At 43.7% G+C, this 17453-nt stretch overlaps 1 protein-coding gene across 1 annotated transcript; it reads right to left on the reverse strand.

Moving 5' to 3' along the window:
- Positions 1-483: 483 nt before the first annotated feature.
- LOC139478549 (mitochondrial enolase superfamily member 1-like) lies at positions 484-16425 on the reverse strand. The gene is made up of 16 exons (XM_071261053.1): positions 16342-16425; positions 15484-15586; positions 14595-14710; positions 12721-12807; positions 11345-11371; positions 10461-10501; positions 8587-8618; positions 7622-7660; positions 6436-6518; positions 5397-5431; positions 4837-4924; positions 4061-4195; positions 2716-2887; positions 1876-1978; positions 1193-1274; positions 484-591 (listed from the first exon to the last, which is right to left on the reverse strand). The coding sequence occupies exons 1-16, from the start codon at positions 16423-16425 to the stop codon at positions 484-486; spliced, it is 1335 nt and encodes a 444-aa protein (XP_071117154.1).
- Positions 16426-17453: the final 1028 nt, after the last annotated feature.

Here is a 17453-nt window from a genome sequence, read left to right on the forward strand (position 1 = left end):
GATCAATGGCTACCTTTAATTATGTTCACCACAGCGCCCAAAGGTGGTACTCACATTACGTCCTCCAACTGATTAAGGTTATCAACGATCCAACCATCACTTGTATAGGTTTATGTCTTGAGTAATAGAATGTGGATAATTAACATGCACCCATTTGACTGCACTGAGAGATTCTAAGCCAGATATGACCAATATCTCAAGCCTGGTCCATTTTCAGCTACTCCCCAATTAGTTCTTTCTGAGTTCAATAAGCCCATACAGTAAACTACGTTTATAACGAACTGGCTGATATAACATTAGTGGTCCATTTGAGTTCGTTATAATCGTACTTTACTGTATTACATCCGCAACACACCCCAACTCTAGACTTGACAAATCTCTTATCAATAATAAAATGTAATATAGGCTATAATGTAATTAATTTCTCAATTTGTTTTGAAACAGAGACAGGTTCCAGTCTAGCCCCGTCCCCGGAGTTCCCTATCAACCCTCGTGGGTGCCTTCCGCGATGAGCTTCCTCCAGACCCGACCCCCGGGGAACGCGTAGTCCTCAAGCGTCGAGGCCTTCACCTCAGAGCTGTAGCCGGGACTCTGAACAAAAGGATGGACACAGTCTTTGAGTCGTAATTCACAATATATTGCGGGACCATTACAAAAAGTGGTGTAAAACCATACTCACTCACTCAATCTGCAGGAGTGAGCGAATATCGTTTAACGCAGCACACATGGTGGTCTGTAAATAATCAAGTCTCGATCGTAGTGCATTCAATCTAGTGGGTTACGAGTGGGTATGGTTTTACGCCGCTTTTAGCAACATTCCAGCAATGTCGTGACAGGGTACACCAGAAATGGGCTCGAAACATTGTACTTATGTGGGGAATCGAACCCGGGTCGATTATTTTCAGACCGCTGGCACATAGCTGGAATTAATAGACCCGTGAAGATCCGGGTCAGACTTGGTCTTCAGCAACACATGCTTGCCGTAAACGGTGACTATGTTTGTCGTAAGAGGAGACTGACAGGATCGGGTGGTCAAGCTCGCTGACGTGGTTGATATAATGTCATCATATGTCAACTGCGTAGATAGATGCTCATGATGTCATCATTGGATTTTCTGCTCCAAAACGATTATTTACAGAACGCCGCCATACAGCTAGAAAACAAACACAAACATGTCCAGCATGTTACTAACCTGCGGAACTGTGTACCTGCAGTCTCGCACCTGCACAGGGTGCACCATATGGTCGTGCAGGTGCTCGGAATACTCCGTCCATCTGAAACATACAACAACATACGAGCGCCAGGTAGGGTAACAAGAAGTACCATCTTTTAACGTCTTTTGGTATGACGTGGCCGGGATTCGAATCCCGACCTTCCGCTCTACAACTTGACAAAGCAGACGGTCTCAAGTACTTGTAGACTGTTGTTTGGACAAGGCTAATACAAGGCAGCTGTCTAATAAATATCAGCATTCAATATTTAATAATTTTTTAATTTGAAGTTTACACGATATACGGCTTTTAAATGGGACGAAAGGTCGGTCACATGACCAAGCTCCGACGTTCATACAGTTTGGCCCTCACTCTATGAAGATTCATACTCCAATGAACTCACACAAAGTGAAGGTCAATTCTTAACAAAAGTTGTAACTGGAAAATTAAGGTATAAATTATTAGAGGTTTTAATCAACCGAAAAGGGTGACGTAAATATATTCTGGGTTATAAAACATGTAAGGGGCTATGTTATTTTACCACAATTTATTCAGAGAAATACCAAGTATACCAAGGCTGTTTTATATCCAGCATATATTTTAGCTGACATTTCTTGAGTACATAACCGAGACTTGACAACCAGTGGACTGGGTTCGGAAATACCTGGATTCGAACGTCCCTGAGACACAGATGTAGTCGAACACAGACAGGTGCTGTACCAGCTCACACATCCCCACCCCACCCGCGTGGGGGCAAACCGGTATTTCTGGGGGAGAAGACGAAATAGAAATAACTCACACATCCCCACCCCACCCGCGTGGGGGCAAATCGGTATTTCTGGGGGAGAAGACGAAATAGAAATAACTCACACATCCCCATCCCACCCGTGTAGGGGCATACCGGGATTTCTGGGGGATGGGGTTTAACGTCGCGTCCAAGATTATTGCACTTATATAGCGACGTGCATGTACGTGTGTGTGTGTTTGTGTGGCTGCTTGTACTAGTCCGGACTGATGCTGATTTATAGTGCTAGCCCACTGAGATACCATGCCGCAGTTTAACATGAATACCCCACTCAGGCACAGTATACTGACTCCGAGCCGACCAGTCCTTGTTTTAGCCCCTTAATGCCGAGCGCCAGACAGGATAACAACAAGTACCATCTTTTAACATCTTTTGGTATGACGCGGCCGGGGATCGAACCCCGGACCTTCCGCTCTTCGGGCGGACGCTCTACCACTAGACCACGGAGGCGGTCTGGGGGATAAGACGAAACGGCATTGATTCACATACACATAACCAGATTAGACTGGTTGTTTGTTGTTTGGAGCCGCAGTATTCCAGCTATGTGACGGCGGCCTGTAAATAATCGAGTCAGGACCATACAATCCAGGGACTGACATCATGAGCATCGATCTACGCAATTGGGATACGATGAAAGAATTAAACAAGTCAGCGAGTCGCCTCTTACGACAATCATTGTCCCTTTAGCACGCAACCTGCCTCCAAACTTCTTGGCCATGAGGATGACGGCCACGTTCTCGCTGACTCCCCCAAGACGACATGCGTCAATCTGACAGAACTGGAGAGCCTTGGCCTTGAGGAACTGTTTGAACATGACCCTGTTCTGGCAGTGCTCCCCGGTTGCCACGCCCATTCCCAGGGGGTTCAGCGCCTGTGTGAGGAAAAGCGAGACAGGCGAATTGGAAAAGGAATTTGTATACCAGTTTGTAGTGAGTGAGTGAGTTGGGTTTAACGCCGCTTTTAACAGTATTCCAGTTACATCACGGCGTGTCAGCTTAATGTGGGAGGAAAGCCCGAAGTGATGCAGGTCTTAGACGTTTACCACTTCAGTGAAACCACGAGCACGTGTATGGTGCTGACAAACCTAGAAACATAATCCGGGCGAACCGGGAGTCGAACCCACAATCATACGTTTCTGGCGTGCGAACTGCGCCGCCTTAGACGACTAGGCCACTCGTGCCGGCCCCCCCCCCCCCCCGGTTTGTAACGATACAAGCAATTCAAACTGGTTAAAAGAGAAACAGTTTTAGTGAATATGGATTCGCGTTTATTATGACAACATTGTGGACCAAAATAGCTGATTGACAGCAAATGGTTTCACCTCTTATCTGAGGGTTTACTCAGTCCACAGTGTACACGGGTCTTGGCCCTGAGTATTGGAGAAGCAATTGGTTCACCTCTTTTCCGAGGGTTTATTTAGTCCACGGTGTACAGGAGTGTTTGTCATTGCTCCTGGCCCGCATTATTGGGGTAGCAAATGGTTCACCTCTTATCTGAGGGTTTATTCAGTCCACGGTGTACAGGGATGTTTGCCATAGCTCCTGGTCCGGAATACTGGGGAAGCAAATGGTTCACCTCTTATTTGAGGGTCTAGTCATTCCACGGTGTATAGAGGGGTTTGCCATCTCTCCTGGTCCGGGATACCGGGGAGATACTTGAGACCTCCTATTTATGTAAGCTATGGTGCATTAGGGGTGCTTTTGATCGCCTCTAGCCCAAGTTTCTGTGGAGATATGCGAAACCTCTAATCTGAGGGTATATTAAGTATCGGTGGTCTTTTCCATCGCTCCTGGCGCGTTTTTGTGGAGATAAGCAATACCTCTAATCTGAGGGTTTATTAAGTTTATATGGTGCATTAGGTGTGTTTTCCATCGCCCCTGTTGTGGGTTTCTGTGAAGATAAGCGAGACACTGGACAGGAGGCTTCACACATTGTACCCATGTGGGGAATCAAACCCGGGTCTTTGGCGTGACGAGCCAACGCTTTAACCACAAGGCTAACCCACCGCCCCCTGTGTATGTATATCCCAGCTTGTGAAACTAACCCGAGCAATCTCAGCATGACCTAGGATATCGTCAGGGCTGGTGGGCTCCTCGATCCAGGTGAGGTTGAACTGAGCGAGCTGCTTCATCCAATCAATGGCCTCCTGTACCTCCCACTTCTGGTTGGCATCAACGTACTGGAGAAATAAACACAGGAAGTATAGATTATGGACACGTATAAGAATTCAAGACTTGAAACGAAAAATCGGTTGTGGTTTCGAGGGGCCGCCATATTGGTTTCCAAAACTGAGAACCCGTTTTCGTTTTCGATCTGGAATTCGTATTTAAGTTTACTTTCGATACAATACCGTACATTTGAGGTAGATTAATATGGAAACGTTACGTAAATAGGTTAAATTGTAGAAATTTTAAGCATTCTGAGATCACAAGAAGGTTCGTGGATCGTGTCTTTTGTATTTTGTTTGATGCAAGTCTGCTGATGCGTAAGAGTGGCCAGGGGTGGTCCAATTGTCTAAGGCGATGGAAATAGCTGTGCAGAGTTGCGTCCCTTGGGGACGCCGGAACCCTATGATCGTGGGTTCGAAGCCAGGTTCGCCCAAATTATGTTTCTCAGCACCATACCCGTGCTCGTGGGTTTCACCGAGGTGCTAAACGTCTGAGGCCTGCATCACTTCTGGCTTTTCCCACATCAAGCTGACATGCTGTGATGAAACTGGAATATTGTTCAAAGGGCGTTAAACCCAACTCACTCACGGATGCGTCATGGACATATGTGTGACTCATCACGTGAAAGGCTTCACGTCTGAAAGGCTCTCACCAGTAGGGCGTCTGGACCAATCTCCTCCCTGATAATGGCGAGACGTCGAACGTCGTCTTCCAACGTTCCTCCGACCTTGGCCTTGAATCTGAGGAACAAACAGGGGAGAATACTCTTTACTTACTGTCTCAACTTTCAACCCAGAATTTAATGAATAGTCGAGACTTTCATATTATACGAGCGTTATAACGATTGTGCATGTCATTCTTGAACTCACCCTCGAAAGATGAGCGAGGGGACCGTAGGCCGTAGGCGCCTCAATTGCGTCCCTTAGGTGTGTTAGGATACCATGGTTGTTGGTTCGAATCCCAGATTCGACCTAACACTGACTCTTGGATTTTCATTACTATTCACGTTCTCGTTGGTGTCCCCAAAATGGTGAACGGAATCTTCTCACACGTCAGTCTAATAAACTGACGCATCACTGAAATACTGTTCAAAGCGGCGTTAGACACAACTTACTCACCCTTCCCTGAAAGCCAATTTGTGCAGTATGCATGGACCAACATCAAACATATTAGATCGGTTCCATCAAATGTATTTGCGTCAGTTCGTTTTACCTTGTAAATCCTTTCGCCATGACTTCTCTACAGCGCTACAAACAAAGATTATCGTCGTGGTATCAATTTGAATTGTCTGTAATCTCTAATGTAAATCTATCAGTTAAAGGGGAATGGGGGTTGGGGCTGCTTGTATTAGTCTGAACTAATAATCCGTTTTAAATTGCTAGCCCACTGAGATACAAAGTCGCAGTTTTAACATGAATACCCTATTCAAACAGAGTGGACAGACTCAAGAATCGACCAGCCCTTGTTTTATCCCTTCAATGGCGGAGTAACAACAAATAATATCTGTTCATGTATGTATGTATGACGCGGCCAATGATCCAACCACCGACTTTCCACCCTCCGTGCAGACGCTCTAACTACTAGGCCACGGTTCCCTATCACCTTCCCAAGGCAAGGGGCGTCAACTGACTATAAAAGTCTAGTTTACACCCTTGCCGAACGAGGCGGAAATTCCGGAGTTACATTTTGGCTGGACTAACGAGTCGATGCATAGTCCAATCAAAATCGCGTAACGGACTAGACATCCGGTTCGTAAACAACATGGATTCAACTTGCAGATTTCGGTCGACTGCAGGATTTGCGAAGCATGTGTACCGTCAACTGGGCGTAGGGGAATATTTTGCTAATTTTTTCATGTTTTTTATCAAGGTGCTAAAGTGATTTGATGTTGTTCGCGAAGTAAGACTCGTTTTATTACAATATCGATCTTGATTAGGGATCAGATCGTCTTGACTGGGCGCCGCCATTTTTTTTTAAGCAAATGCAAGTGATATGAGAGATGGAATCGGATTGGTCGAAAAGAGGAACATAGAAGGGACATAAGTCGTAATAGCCACTGGGGGCGCTACGATTGAGCCTGGAAATTCCAGACCTTTATTGTCAATTAACGCCCTTGCTAATGATGACTAATCCCCGCTTGAGGAATTCATGAAAAATACAGGCGCATGCTGGTAATTGAACATGGATATTTTCTTTAATTCTTCCTTAATAAAGCCCCGAGCGTCATCAAAAACGACGAAAGAACGCTTACTCTCCTTATCTTGTCGTCGTCGTAGCCGAGCCAGCCGAAGGAGGTGATGTAGCAGGGCAAGCCGTTCCGGAGGATGTTGCGTTCTGTAAAGGTAAGCAAGCAGATCCCCATTTGGCCCCTAATCCCATTGATACGTCCAACATCATTTCTACAAGGGACACACCATTTTAAATTTTCCGCCATTACGAAATTTGTCAGTGTCGTGAAATAGGACATTGAACGGCATTTTGAGGCAACTGAACAATTTCTGTCAATAGGAAGAATGTGTCGATAGTATCAGGGTGAAGTTAACTCTTTGTTAAGTTTTGGAACATCGTAGTCGAACACCGGAAGTTGTTAAATTCCTGTGAAAACGAATTCTGTTGCGCAGATGAATAAAACGTTGCGCGAGATCTGTCCTTAAAGGCGGACTTGACTTGGGGAAAATGGCAGTCACACCACTCTTTTTACTCCGCTTAACGTTATTCTATGATATAAATCCTTCTAACAGGTTATCCTTATAAAGCAGAGACAATGTCTGAATTTAAACATTCATATGGCATCTATTACAACATTTAATTCAAGAATGAAAATGGGTGTGAAAGAATTGTCCCTTTCAGTACATGTTACTCCTCATACGATGTTTATGTCTATTTTTGTTTGTTTGTTGTTTAGCGCCGCACACTACAGTATTCCAGCTATATGACCCCGGCCTGTAAATAATCCAGTCTGAACCAGACAATCCAGTGATTGATATTGTGAGCAACGATCCACATTGTCGGGTTAAGACGACAGGCAATCAACCAAGTCACAAAGTTTGTAATCTTTCACGACCAACACAGGTTGCTGCGGAACTATTCTAACCCAGACTCCACACGAGGGCTATTTAAAATATGGGCCTTGGTTTGTTTGTTTGCTTGTTGTTTAACGCCATAGTCAGCAATATTCCAGCTATATGACGGCGGTCCATAAATAATTGAGTCTGGACCAGACAATCCAGTGATTGACATCAACAGCATCGATCTACGCAATTGGGATACGATGACATTCATCAACCAAGTCAAAGAGCCTAACCACCCGATCCCGTTAGTCGCTTCTTACGACAAGCATAGTCGCCTGTTAAGACAAGCAATGGGTTGCTGAAGACCTTTTCTAACCGGATCGTCAGGGGTCATGGGCATTGGTAGTAGCGACATTATAGACATACCTCTTTCCTGTTTTCCCGGCTCCATACGCTGCAGAAGTGCTGCAACAGAGGACGAACCAGAAATTACTTACACATCGAACATCATCATCTTCATCATCATCATCATCATCATCATCATCATCATCATGCCACATGTTTCTGGTGTTTGCCGGTATAAAGAGGCGCTTTTAATATGACAAGTTGTTCACCAGAGACCTAGTCACAGATACACTGAAACTATCATGGGGATAACAGTGAAACTCCGTTAATACGAACGGTATCGTCCCGCTCTAACGTCACTGAAATCAGAGCTTTCTCTCAAATATGATACCTCTTTGAAGGTCACGTCAGGTGAATTTCCTAACTAGCCAATCAGCGTCGCGGCTTCTGAATTTATCAGGACGTTTGAGGGAAGCATTCAGACACGCACATCTGTCTTTTTTTTTGACCGACCAATCAAAGTGAAGGTTGCCTGATCCTTGATCCAATCAGATGTCAGCTTTCTTAGACGATTTGGCTTTATCGATTCATCAGTTTCGAGCTTAGTGACAAAAAAACTGTCACAGAACACAATCATACCCTCGACAGGACATCCTTTAGAGTGTAGGTATAATGGTACTAAAAACGATAATTTGTATAAATTATTCACAACGTTATAAAAGCGCAGCTATATTTTCATTGCATTCGGAATTATTCGATTATTTTCGTGTTCATGGCTTCTTTGAAAGCTTCACTCACTCGTACCGAGAAGTTCGAAGCCGAAACGCTGAATTGCAGAGAAGAAAGTTCCCCTGATGCGACCTCCCATTGAGGTGTGCTCAGATCCAACAGAGGGATATCCGATCGGAGTTAAAGATCTGATTCTTACGATATTGCCTCTGGAGGTGTGCTCAGATCTTCCAGTAGAGAGATATTGTAGTAAAAGGTCTTCCACTCATCCACTCACTCACTCACCGCCACACTCGCTCAATCACTCACTCACTTACCAAGAGCCTCTTCCTTTGGCAAGCCGTCCGACCTGAAACAGCAGCAATCCACAAACCTATATATACTCACCGCCAAAAGAAACGCGAACCATAGAAACATATAGAGAAGTATGTACGTTAAGAAGAGGTGTTTCCAATGTGTATCACTTAATGGCTAAACTAACAATCAGTCAACTGTTACCACGGCGTGTCTTTATTCTTATCACGATATGCTACACGTGAAGTCCAAACTTTACACGCTGATCCTGCACGAGGCAAATGATGCATCTCGAGTCATGGATCTATGACGTCACATTTGATGCGTTCACGAACGTCGGTTCACACAACACATTAGTATGTTTGATTGTGAATCGAACCAATCTAATATCTCTTGAATATGGGTAATTCTTCATATATTTACCAAACTGTATTGTTTGGTTTCTTTGGTAGGTCAGTATATAATGTAAATACTATTTTCGGCTGTAACGGCTGGTTGGCTGGTTTGTTGTTTAACGCCGCACTCTGCAATATTCCAGCTATATGACAGTGGTCTGTATATAATCGAGCCTGGACCAGACAATCCAGTGATTAATATCATGAGCATCGATCCACGCCTGTTACTACAAGCATAGTCGCCTGTTACGGCAAGCATGGGTTGCTGAAGACTTATTCTACCCCGGATCTTCACGAGTCGGCTGCAACGGAACCGGAAACCAGATTTTCACCAAAATAAGTTTTTTATGAAGAAATGTTTTGGGGCGATGTTCTGCCTGAGAGTTAAAGCGTTCTTTCGTCATCCGAATGTCCGGATTTGTTTCCCTACAGTGTGTGAAGCCCATTTCTAGTCCCTCCGGGGGCACACGGGGGGCCCAGTCGTCTCAGGCGCCGAAATTCGCTGTGCAGAGTTGCGTCCCTTGGGCACGCCAGAAACCTATGATTGTGTGTTCGATTCACGGTTCGCCCTGATTATGTTTCTCACTCACTCTAGTACCTCCTCAGCGATATTTCTGGAATATTGCTAATAGGTTGTTAAGAACATACTCGCTCATTCACAAAATAAAGTTGTTCTTTTCAATAACTATCGCTCTGAAGATGGATGCTAGTATGCGGTCACTTATCATAATTGATTGATATGTTGAGCAACGATCCAGACTGTCAGGTTAAGACGACAGGCAATCAACCAAGTCACAAAGTTTGTAATCTTTTACGACCAACACAGGTTGCTGCGGAACAATTCTAACCCAGAATCCACACGCGGGTTGGGAGCGGGTTATTTAAGAGAACGGGCCTTGGTTTGTTTGTTTGCTTGTTGTTTAACGCCGTACTCAGCAATATTCCAGCTATATGACGGCGGTCTATGAATAATCGAGTCTCGACCAGACAATCCAGTGATTGACATCAACAGCTTCGATCTACGCAATTGGGATACGATGACATTCATCAACCAAGTCAACGAGCCTGACCACCCGATCCCGTTAGTATATGGATGCTAGTATGCGGTCACTTATCATTAAGCATTATGATGGATTATCACGTGGATGTAGATACGTTATCATCAGATATTTGATAGCCCTTGTGATGTTGTTCCATGGTCTAGAAATATAGACTTCTTGACCTAGGCGTCTACAAACTACACAGGTGGCGTTGCTTTAACGTCGTTGTAGATGACGTGATGTTCAACGTGAAGACGTTGCTTAGACGTGTGTGTGAATAACGTGATGTTTAACGTGGAGACATTGCTTTGACGTCGTTGTAGATGACGTCTTGTTCAACGTCAAGACGTTGCTAAGACTTCGGTGTGATGACGTGATGTTTAACGTGAAGACGTGCTTAGTTAATGTCATTTGTTGTCTGACGTGACAACAGCTAGCCCTAAAGGTCATGTAATCACTCACATGTAGCGAAAGTCGATGGTGTTCACCAACTGTTCTGGTGTCTAAAGAAAGGACAGAATCAAAACAACAACAACAACACATGAATATCTCACAACTATATGTGGAGAAATGGTTAATTTCCAACATGGCTGACGCGGCCTTCATGTGACAAATGTGATCACAATTCTGTGAGTTATAAGTAAAGCCATCACTGCTAGGATCATATACACAATTTATAGATTCAAGGTTTCAGATTGGGAGGTCGTAATGGCAGTATAACTAGATTGGGGGTATTTGAAGGTTAAACATGGCAACTGGATAAAAAAAAACTTTATATATTTTTCTCATGCAACATACATACTGCACACACATTCATAAAGATACACGCAGGAATGGATCAGTAATGAAAACTCGGATTTGTGTAATCAGAGACCGTAGCTGGGATAATCCTAGCTAAGGTTTCAGCATAGATGAGGTGAAATGGGGATTAACGTCGTATTCAAGATTATTGCACTTGCATAGCGTCGTGAGTGGCTGCTTGTACTGGTCCGGACTATTGCATGTTTAATAGTGCTAGCCCAATGAGATACCATACCCAATGACTCCGATCCGACCAGTCCTTGTTCTATCTCCTTATTGCCGACTGTCAGACATGGTAACAACAAGTACCATCTGTTACCGCCTTTTGGTATGACACGGTCGGGGATGGAACCACCGCCGGAACCAGGTCCATCCACTAGACAGTAGATACAGCTTTATAAACTTTTAGGAAACGTCGATAATGAAAACGTTTGCGCCTTACAGACGAATGGACAACGGACAGTGCGCTACGACATATGCTCACTGGAATTCAAAGTTTAGGCGAGCCAAAATTGTCACCAGGATATTAAAATTAAAACACTTACCATGTCAACAAGCAGCTTCCAAACTGGCTAAAGACAGACATGAGAAAGAGGGATTACAACAAACAAATCACAAATGTGAAAATGCAAAGGTAAACATATATATCTACAGTGAAAAGACGATTAGCTTTATTGTCCTTTTGCCTCGCTGAATCGCTATTATAACATTTACAAATCATATCTATATTTTCATTGGTTGGGAAAGGGTCACATGACCTTCCACAAAACACGGTATTGCCCTGAGACGCACCCTGCCATGCAGAGATCAAGAGTGGTATTGCCCTGCGTGATTAAGCCAAAGGACTCACAGGAGAGAAATATGTTCAGCCAATCAGAGAAAGCGTAACGCAAGGCTTGTTGTGCATTATCTCCTGTGACTTCACGTGACATCCGATTCAATTATTGTTGATATTTGGTCTTTGGTCTCTGATTTGAAATATTCTTGGGTCTTTAAAAATTATGTAATAAAACAATTATTGACCAGAATTCGAGCAATAACATATGATATGGACCCAAGAAACTGATATTGACCACGGCCATCAGTTTTTTAGGTCCATATAACATAATATTTCCCTAATGACTGGTCAATAATTGTTAAAATATCACCCCTACGGCCTCATATCGGCATAATAATTTTATATCAGCTTTATGGTCTAATATCGGCGCTATGGTATAAAATCCGCGCTGTGGTCTAATATCAACTCTATATGGTCTAATATCGGCACTAAATCTTCTTTAAATATCGTCACTATGGTCTAAAGTCGGCTATATGGTTTAAAATCACCGCTATGGTATGACATCAGCGCTATTTTGGTCTAATGGAGGATCTATGATCTATATCGGCATAATGATCTCATATCAGCGGTTATGTGGTTTGATAGCAACCCCTTGGACTCATATCGAAACTGTCGTCCAGTATCGGGGCTGTGGTCGAATATCGGCGCTATGGTCTAATGTCGGCTCTGTGGTCTAATATCAGTGCTATGGTCTTACATCAGACTGGGAGCTGTCACAGCACATACGCTGACAAGAGGTTGCCGATTTCTCGTAGGTTTGTGAAGTAAAAATGCTTTCGCCATGAGAGCAGTATGTTATGTTTATCGCACCAAAAACAAGTTTTAGGGGTAGACATGTCTCCATGTTTATTAACATTCGTAATTAAGGACGCTACACATGCGCACATTCCGAATATATACGTCGACATATGTCTTAGAGGTAACCGGAAGTAATTCGCCGTAAATGGGGTTTTACGAAATTGTGGACTGTTTAACGCAGTTCTGGTCGCTACATGCGTTTTTGGTGTAGGTTTGTACCACACTTTCTGGCTGCAGCCTGTTGCGTGATGCGCAAACTAACAGTGGAACCAGTCTAGTCCTTACCTTGCCTTCAACCTTGCCCCAGAGATCCCACACAGCGTTAGTGATGGCCGCCACAGCCAGGTGCATGATCCCCTTCTCGGGACCGAGCTGTGGCAAGTGAAACACTTTAATCATCCTCGACTGTTCAGAGTATTATTTCTCCATTCTTATTAGCTTCAAACCCTAGTGAATCCCCAACCTGATTCAAATAAAACTGTTTTCTATAAAAAAATCTAGGGGGGCAATTGCCCTCCCTGACCCCCGGCTGCCTACGGCACTGGTCACCATGGGTCCAGGATATTTATCCACATTCAGCTGTCTAGGGCGCCGCAATTCGTTGTGCAGAGTGGCGTCCCTTGGGCACGCCAGAAATCTATGATTGTGGGTTCGAATCCCGGTTCGCCTCGATTATGTTTCTAGGTTTGTCAGCACCATATCCGTGCTCGTGGGTTTCACCGAAGTGGTATACGTCTGAGACCTGCATCACTTCGGGCTTTCCTCCCATATTAAGCTGACACGTTAAGCTGGAATACTGTTAAAGAGGCGTTAAACCCAACTCACTCACTCACTCTCTGTAACATCGCAGCCGCCAGTGTCGAACCGGTCATTACAAGAATGTTTTGTTTATGTCTTTGGGAATGGCACCATAGTGAATTTTAAAAAGGTTAACGACTGACCAGATTTCCAGATGAATTTACCTTTTGTTTGTTCAATCAGAATGGTTCGAGATCGCAGACGAACGGAAAATCAGCCAACTTCCCCCTTACATTCTTACTTTACCATTTACGTGATAATTGCAATGAAACAAAAATTCAAACTGACAAACAAAGACAATAATATATCTGGAGAAGGAGTATTCGGCGGCACGACAGTCATCACGTGTTTGTAAATATAACAGTCAGTCGGTTGCGAGTTCAACTCCAAGCATGGTAGTGGCCATCCATCACAGACGGGAGCTTTCACTGGTGGCAGCGATAGTATAAAGAGCTCTGCGAACGGGCAGTCACTTTGAGGAGCTTGGATATTTATCATAATATACAGGAGATATTGTAACACACTGTGTACATACATACATACATACATACATACATACATACATACATACATACATACATTTACTGTCATTTTAGGCCATGCAAAAGTACTGAAAATGACCTCTGAAAATTATATATATACATTTACGATGTACCTAATTTTAAGAGGATGATATCACAGAAAAGGCAATTTCCCACATTATTTAAAAAACTGTGAAGTGTATCTGTGTGCGTGATATATTTTGAATTTTATTCGACCTCAAAGTGGGGGCTGAAGAGGAGGGACATATATGTCTAAATTTCGGATATTTACTCGGAGAAATAGAATGGTTTCATCAAAGTAATAGATTTCAGTATTTCATGTTAAACGAAACAAGTGTTATGTTTTCATGTCATTAAGCAAACATCACTGCAATTAAGAATTCGTAAAGTTGAAACACACGAATCAATTCCAATGGTAGCTGGGGCGGTGGGGTAGCCTAGTTGTTAAAGCGTTCGCTCGTCACGCAGAAGACCCGGGTTTTATTCCCCTTATGGGTATTATGTGTGAAGCCCATTTCTGGTGTCCCCCTCCGTGATATTACTGGAATATTGCTAAGAGCGGCGTGAAAACAAACTCACTCATGTTATTAGGTTCCATATGTGATTTCCAAATGGGAGGGTCAACAAAGCCATCTCAGCAAGTCGGCTCTTACGACATGCCTATTCTGACACGGAATCCCCACAGATCAAGAGAGAATGTATAAGAAATGTTGCTATCAAAATGAATATTTCCCCAGTTATCCTGCATCCCTAATTTTTTTCCTCCCACATCCTGATATACCTGAATCCAAGTTCAATCACACATAGCACTTCCCTCACCCATCGCATCTGGTCCTCGCTCGTCAAAGACCTCCAGAAACTGGCGAAGTCGGCAAAGATGGCGGACAGCTTTTGACCAACAACCAGTTTGCTCAATGCTTTGATGGCCGTGCATACTGGAACAAGTGCATGCTGGGATATATGTAGGTTTCGCTTTTCAAATTCACATTCAGTACGTATTGAAATTGAAATTTACAGACTTCTACAATTTTGAAATTAAAATGTATATTTCTCCAAGTGATTGAACTCGGATCAAATACAACTCAGTAGCTGTATAACAGTAACTAAAATGTGTATTGTTTTCGGGGGCACGGGTGGCCCAGTCGTCTAAGGCGCCGCGATTCGATGTGCAGAGTTGCGTCCCTTGGACACGCCAGACACCTATGATTGTGGGTTCGAATCCAAGTTCGCCCCGATTATGTTTCTAGGTTTGTCAGCACCATACCCGTGCTCGTGGGTTTCACCGAAGTGGTAAACGTCTGAGACCTGCATCACTTCGGGCTTTCCTCCCACATTAAGCTGACACGCCGCGATATAACTGGAATAATGTTAAAAGCGGCGTTAAATCCAACTCACTCACTCACTATATTGTATTCGTACACTATCTGAATAGCTATGCAGAGTTGCGTCCCTTATGCGTGCTAGAATCCCAGATTCGCCCTGAATATCAATTTTGATTTGTCCGCACCACTCCACTGCCCGTTAGTCTCACTAAATGGTAAACGTCTACGATATGCACCATTCGGACTTTCCTTCCTGACATACCGTGACGTAACAGAAATAATTTTCAAAGCGGCGTTAAACCAAAGTCACTCACTCACTCACTCATGCTCCATGTCATATAGTTAACCACTACGTCACAATGCCCCGGAGCATGTCGCTACATTACCTATTTCAGTGCCCCTTCCACAAGTAAAGGTGAACCCATGCCCCTCAAGACTTGAGTCAGTCTTCAGAATGCAGTACCCCGCACTGTAGTCAGGCTCCTTGTTCTGGTTCAATATTGGAAAAACAGAAAGGTTTAGCGCATAAGGCATTTCCTTTGCTTGGATTATGGGTCCTCTGATCTTATACAAGGGATGTTCATATCACAAAGACAGATTCCTTTTCGAACTATAAATCGTAATTTGTTCGATTAAAATCAAACTTTAAGATTTGTAATTGTAACCGACGTATTGAATGGAGAGAAGTCGTGGTTTATTGCATGAATTAAAGAATTTTCGTGATTGCTTCGAACTACACCTTGCACTTACAGATACGCGGGGCGGTCGGGTAGTCTAGCCGTTAAAGCGTTCGCTCGTCACGCCGACGACCCGGGTTCGATTCCCGACATGGGCACAATGTGTGAAGCCCATTTCTGGTGTCCCCCGCCGTGATATTGCTGGAATAATTGCAAAAAGCGGCGTAAAACCTCACTCACTCACTCCCTCCCTACAGATACGCCGACTTTGACTAATCAGCGTGAGAGATGCTCAGTCATACTTCACGATTAAGACGCGACCTTGTCCCAGATAGATATTAAACAAGATAACATAATAGACGAGTTTGTCATACCATTTAATAAATATGTCAGTGAATAAACACGCAACGAACAATGTTTGAAGTTTGTTATGTTAAGAAAATTCAGGCAGTGCAAATCCGAGTTGAAATCTATATCCCCATGTGAATTATATAGAAGTAATTTCCTGCTCATACTTGGCAAATAATTTTATATTTTCATAGAACTATGTTAAATGCCAAACTATACCACAGCGTCCGATCCGTCCTTCTCGAGTGAAGTTGGAAAACGGAGATCTTTGACTATGCAACCAGTGATCTTGGTAGGCACCATGGCGTTTGTAAGAGTTGTCTCCCTTGAAATAGCGGCTACGCAGTCTTTCGCATTCGTCACCACTCGCCCCTTTCCGAAAAACACGAGTTGGTCACGAATGAGTCGGCCAACCTCGCAACTTTCCGTAACCGCAAAGAGCCGATCGTGTTCACAGTGTAAAGACTGTCCCATGTCTAGCTGGTTGTTGAGTGTAAATATATGTTTCCGGACAGGAAACAGAATGTATAGCTACGAATATTAATCAAACCTTCGTCTAATTAATGTAAATAAAGAAGTTTATTTTTTTCATTCAACCGTGGCATAAATGTGTCGTGTGTGTATGTGGTATTTCTGTTGTTGTTTTACGCAATTACGATAAAATGTAATTCAGCTGATAACCGTGCTGGGAGTGCACTTTTGTGTCACACCCGATATCTTCGTGTTATATTGAAGGAAATACATTTGTAAATTATAAATGTTGAAAGGTGGGGTGAGGTAAAATGGGGTTTAACGTCGCGTCCAAGATTATTGCACTTATATAGCGACGTGCATGTACTTGTGTGTGTTTGTGTGGCTGCTTGTACTAGTCCGGACTGATGCCGATTTATAGTGCTAGCTCACTGAGATACCATGCCGCAGTTTAACATGAATACCCCACTCAGACACAGTATACTGATTCCGAGCCGACCAGTCCTTGTTTTAGCCCCTTTATGCCGAGCGCCAGGCAGGGTAACAACAAGTACCATCTTTTAATGTCTTATGGTATGACGCGGTCAGGGATCGACCGCCGGACGCTCTACCACTAGACGGAGGCGGTCTAAATGCTGAAAGAAAATAGCACTTTAATCGATATTTAACGTGTGCAAGAGCCCAAATTACCCCAGGTACAACAGCTTACCTGCCATACAGCTGGGGGTGAGGCTATCCAAAACGACATCTTGCGTCCATCCTACACAACATTTACCTGGTGCGAAGATGCGAAGATTTCTTCATTGTTATTTATCGACGTTCCCTCAGCTTTTGTAATTCCCTTTTCGATAATTTGGGAT

This window comes from Haliotis cracherodii, unplaced genomic scaffold, assembly GCF_022045235.1.
Source record: "Haliotis cracherodii isolate W230 unplaced genomic scaffold, xgHalCrac1.p SCAF_4, whole genome shotgun sequence".
NCBI lineage: Eukaryota > Metazoa > Mollusca > Gastropoda > Lepetellida > Haliotidae > Haliotis > Haliotis cracherodii.

Coding starts and splice junctions, on each gene's coding strand:
- LOC139478549 (XM_071261053.1), bottom strand. CDS start 16,425: ATGGTGCCTACCAAGATCACTGGTTGCATAGTCAAAGATCTCCGTTTT. Junction 2,888..4,060: donor GTCATGCTGAGATTGCTCGG/GTTAGTTTCACA, acceptor TTCCTCACACAG/GCGCTGAACCCCCTGGGAAT. Junction 1,275..1,875: donor TCAGGGACGTTCGAATCCAG/GTATTTCCGAAC, acceptor TGTATGTTTCAG/ATGGACGGAGTATTCCGAGC.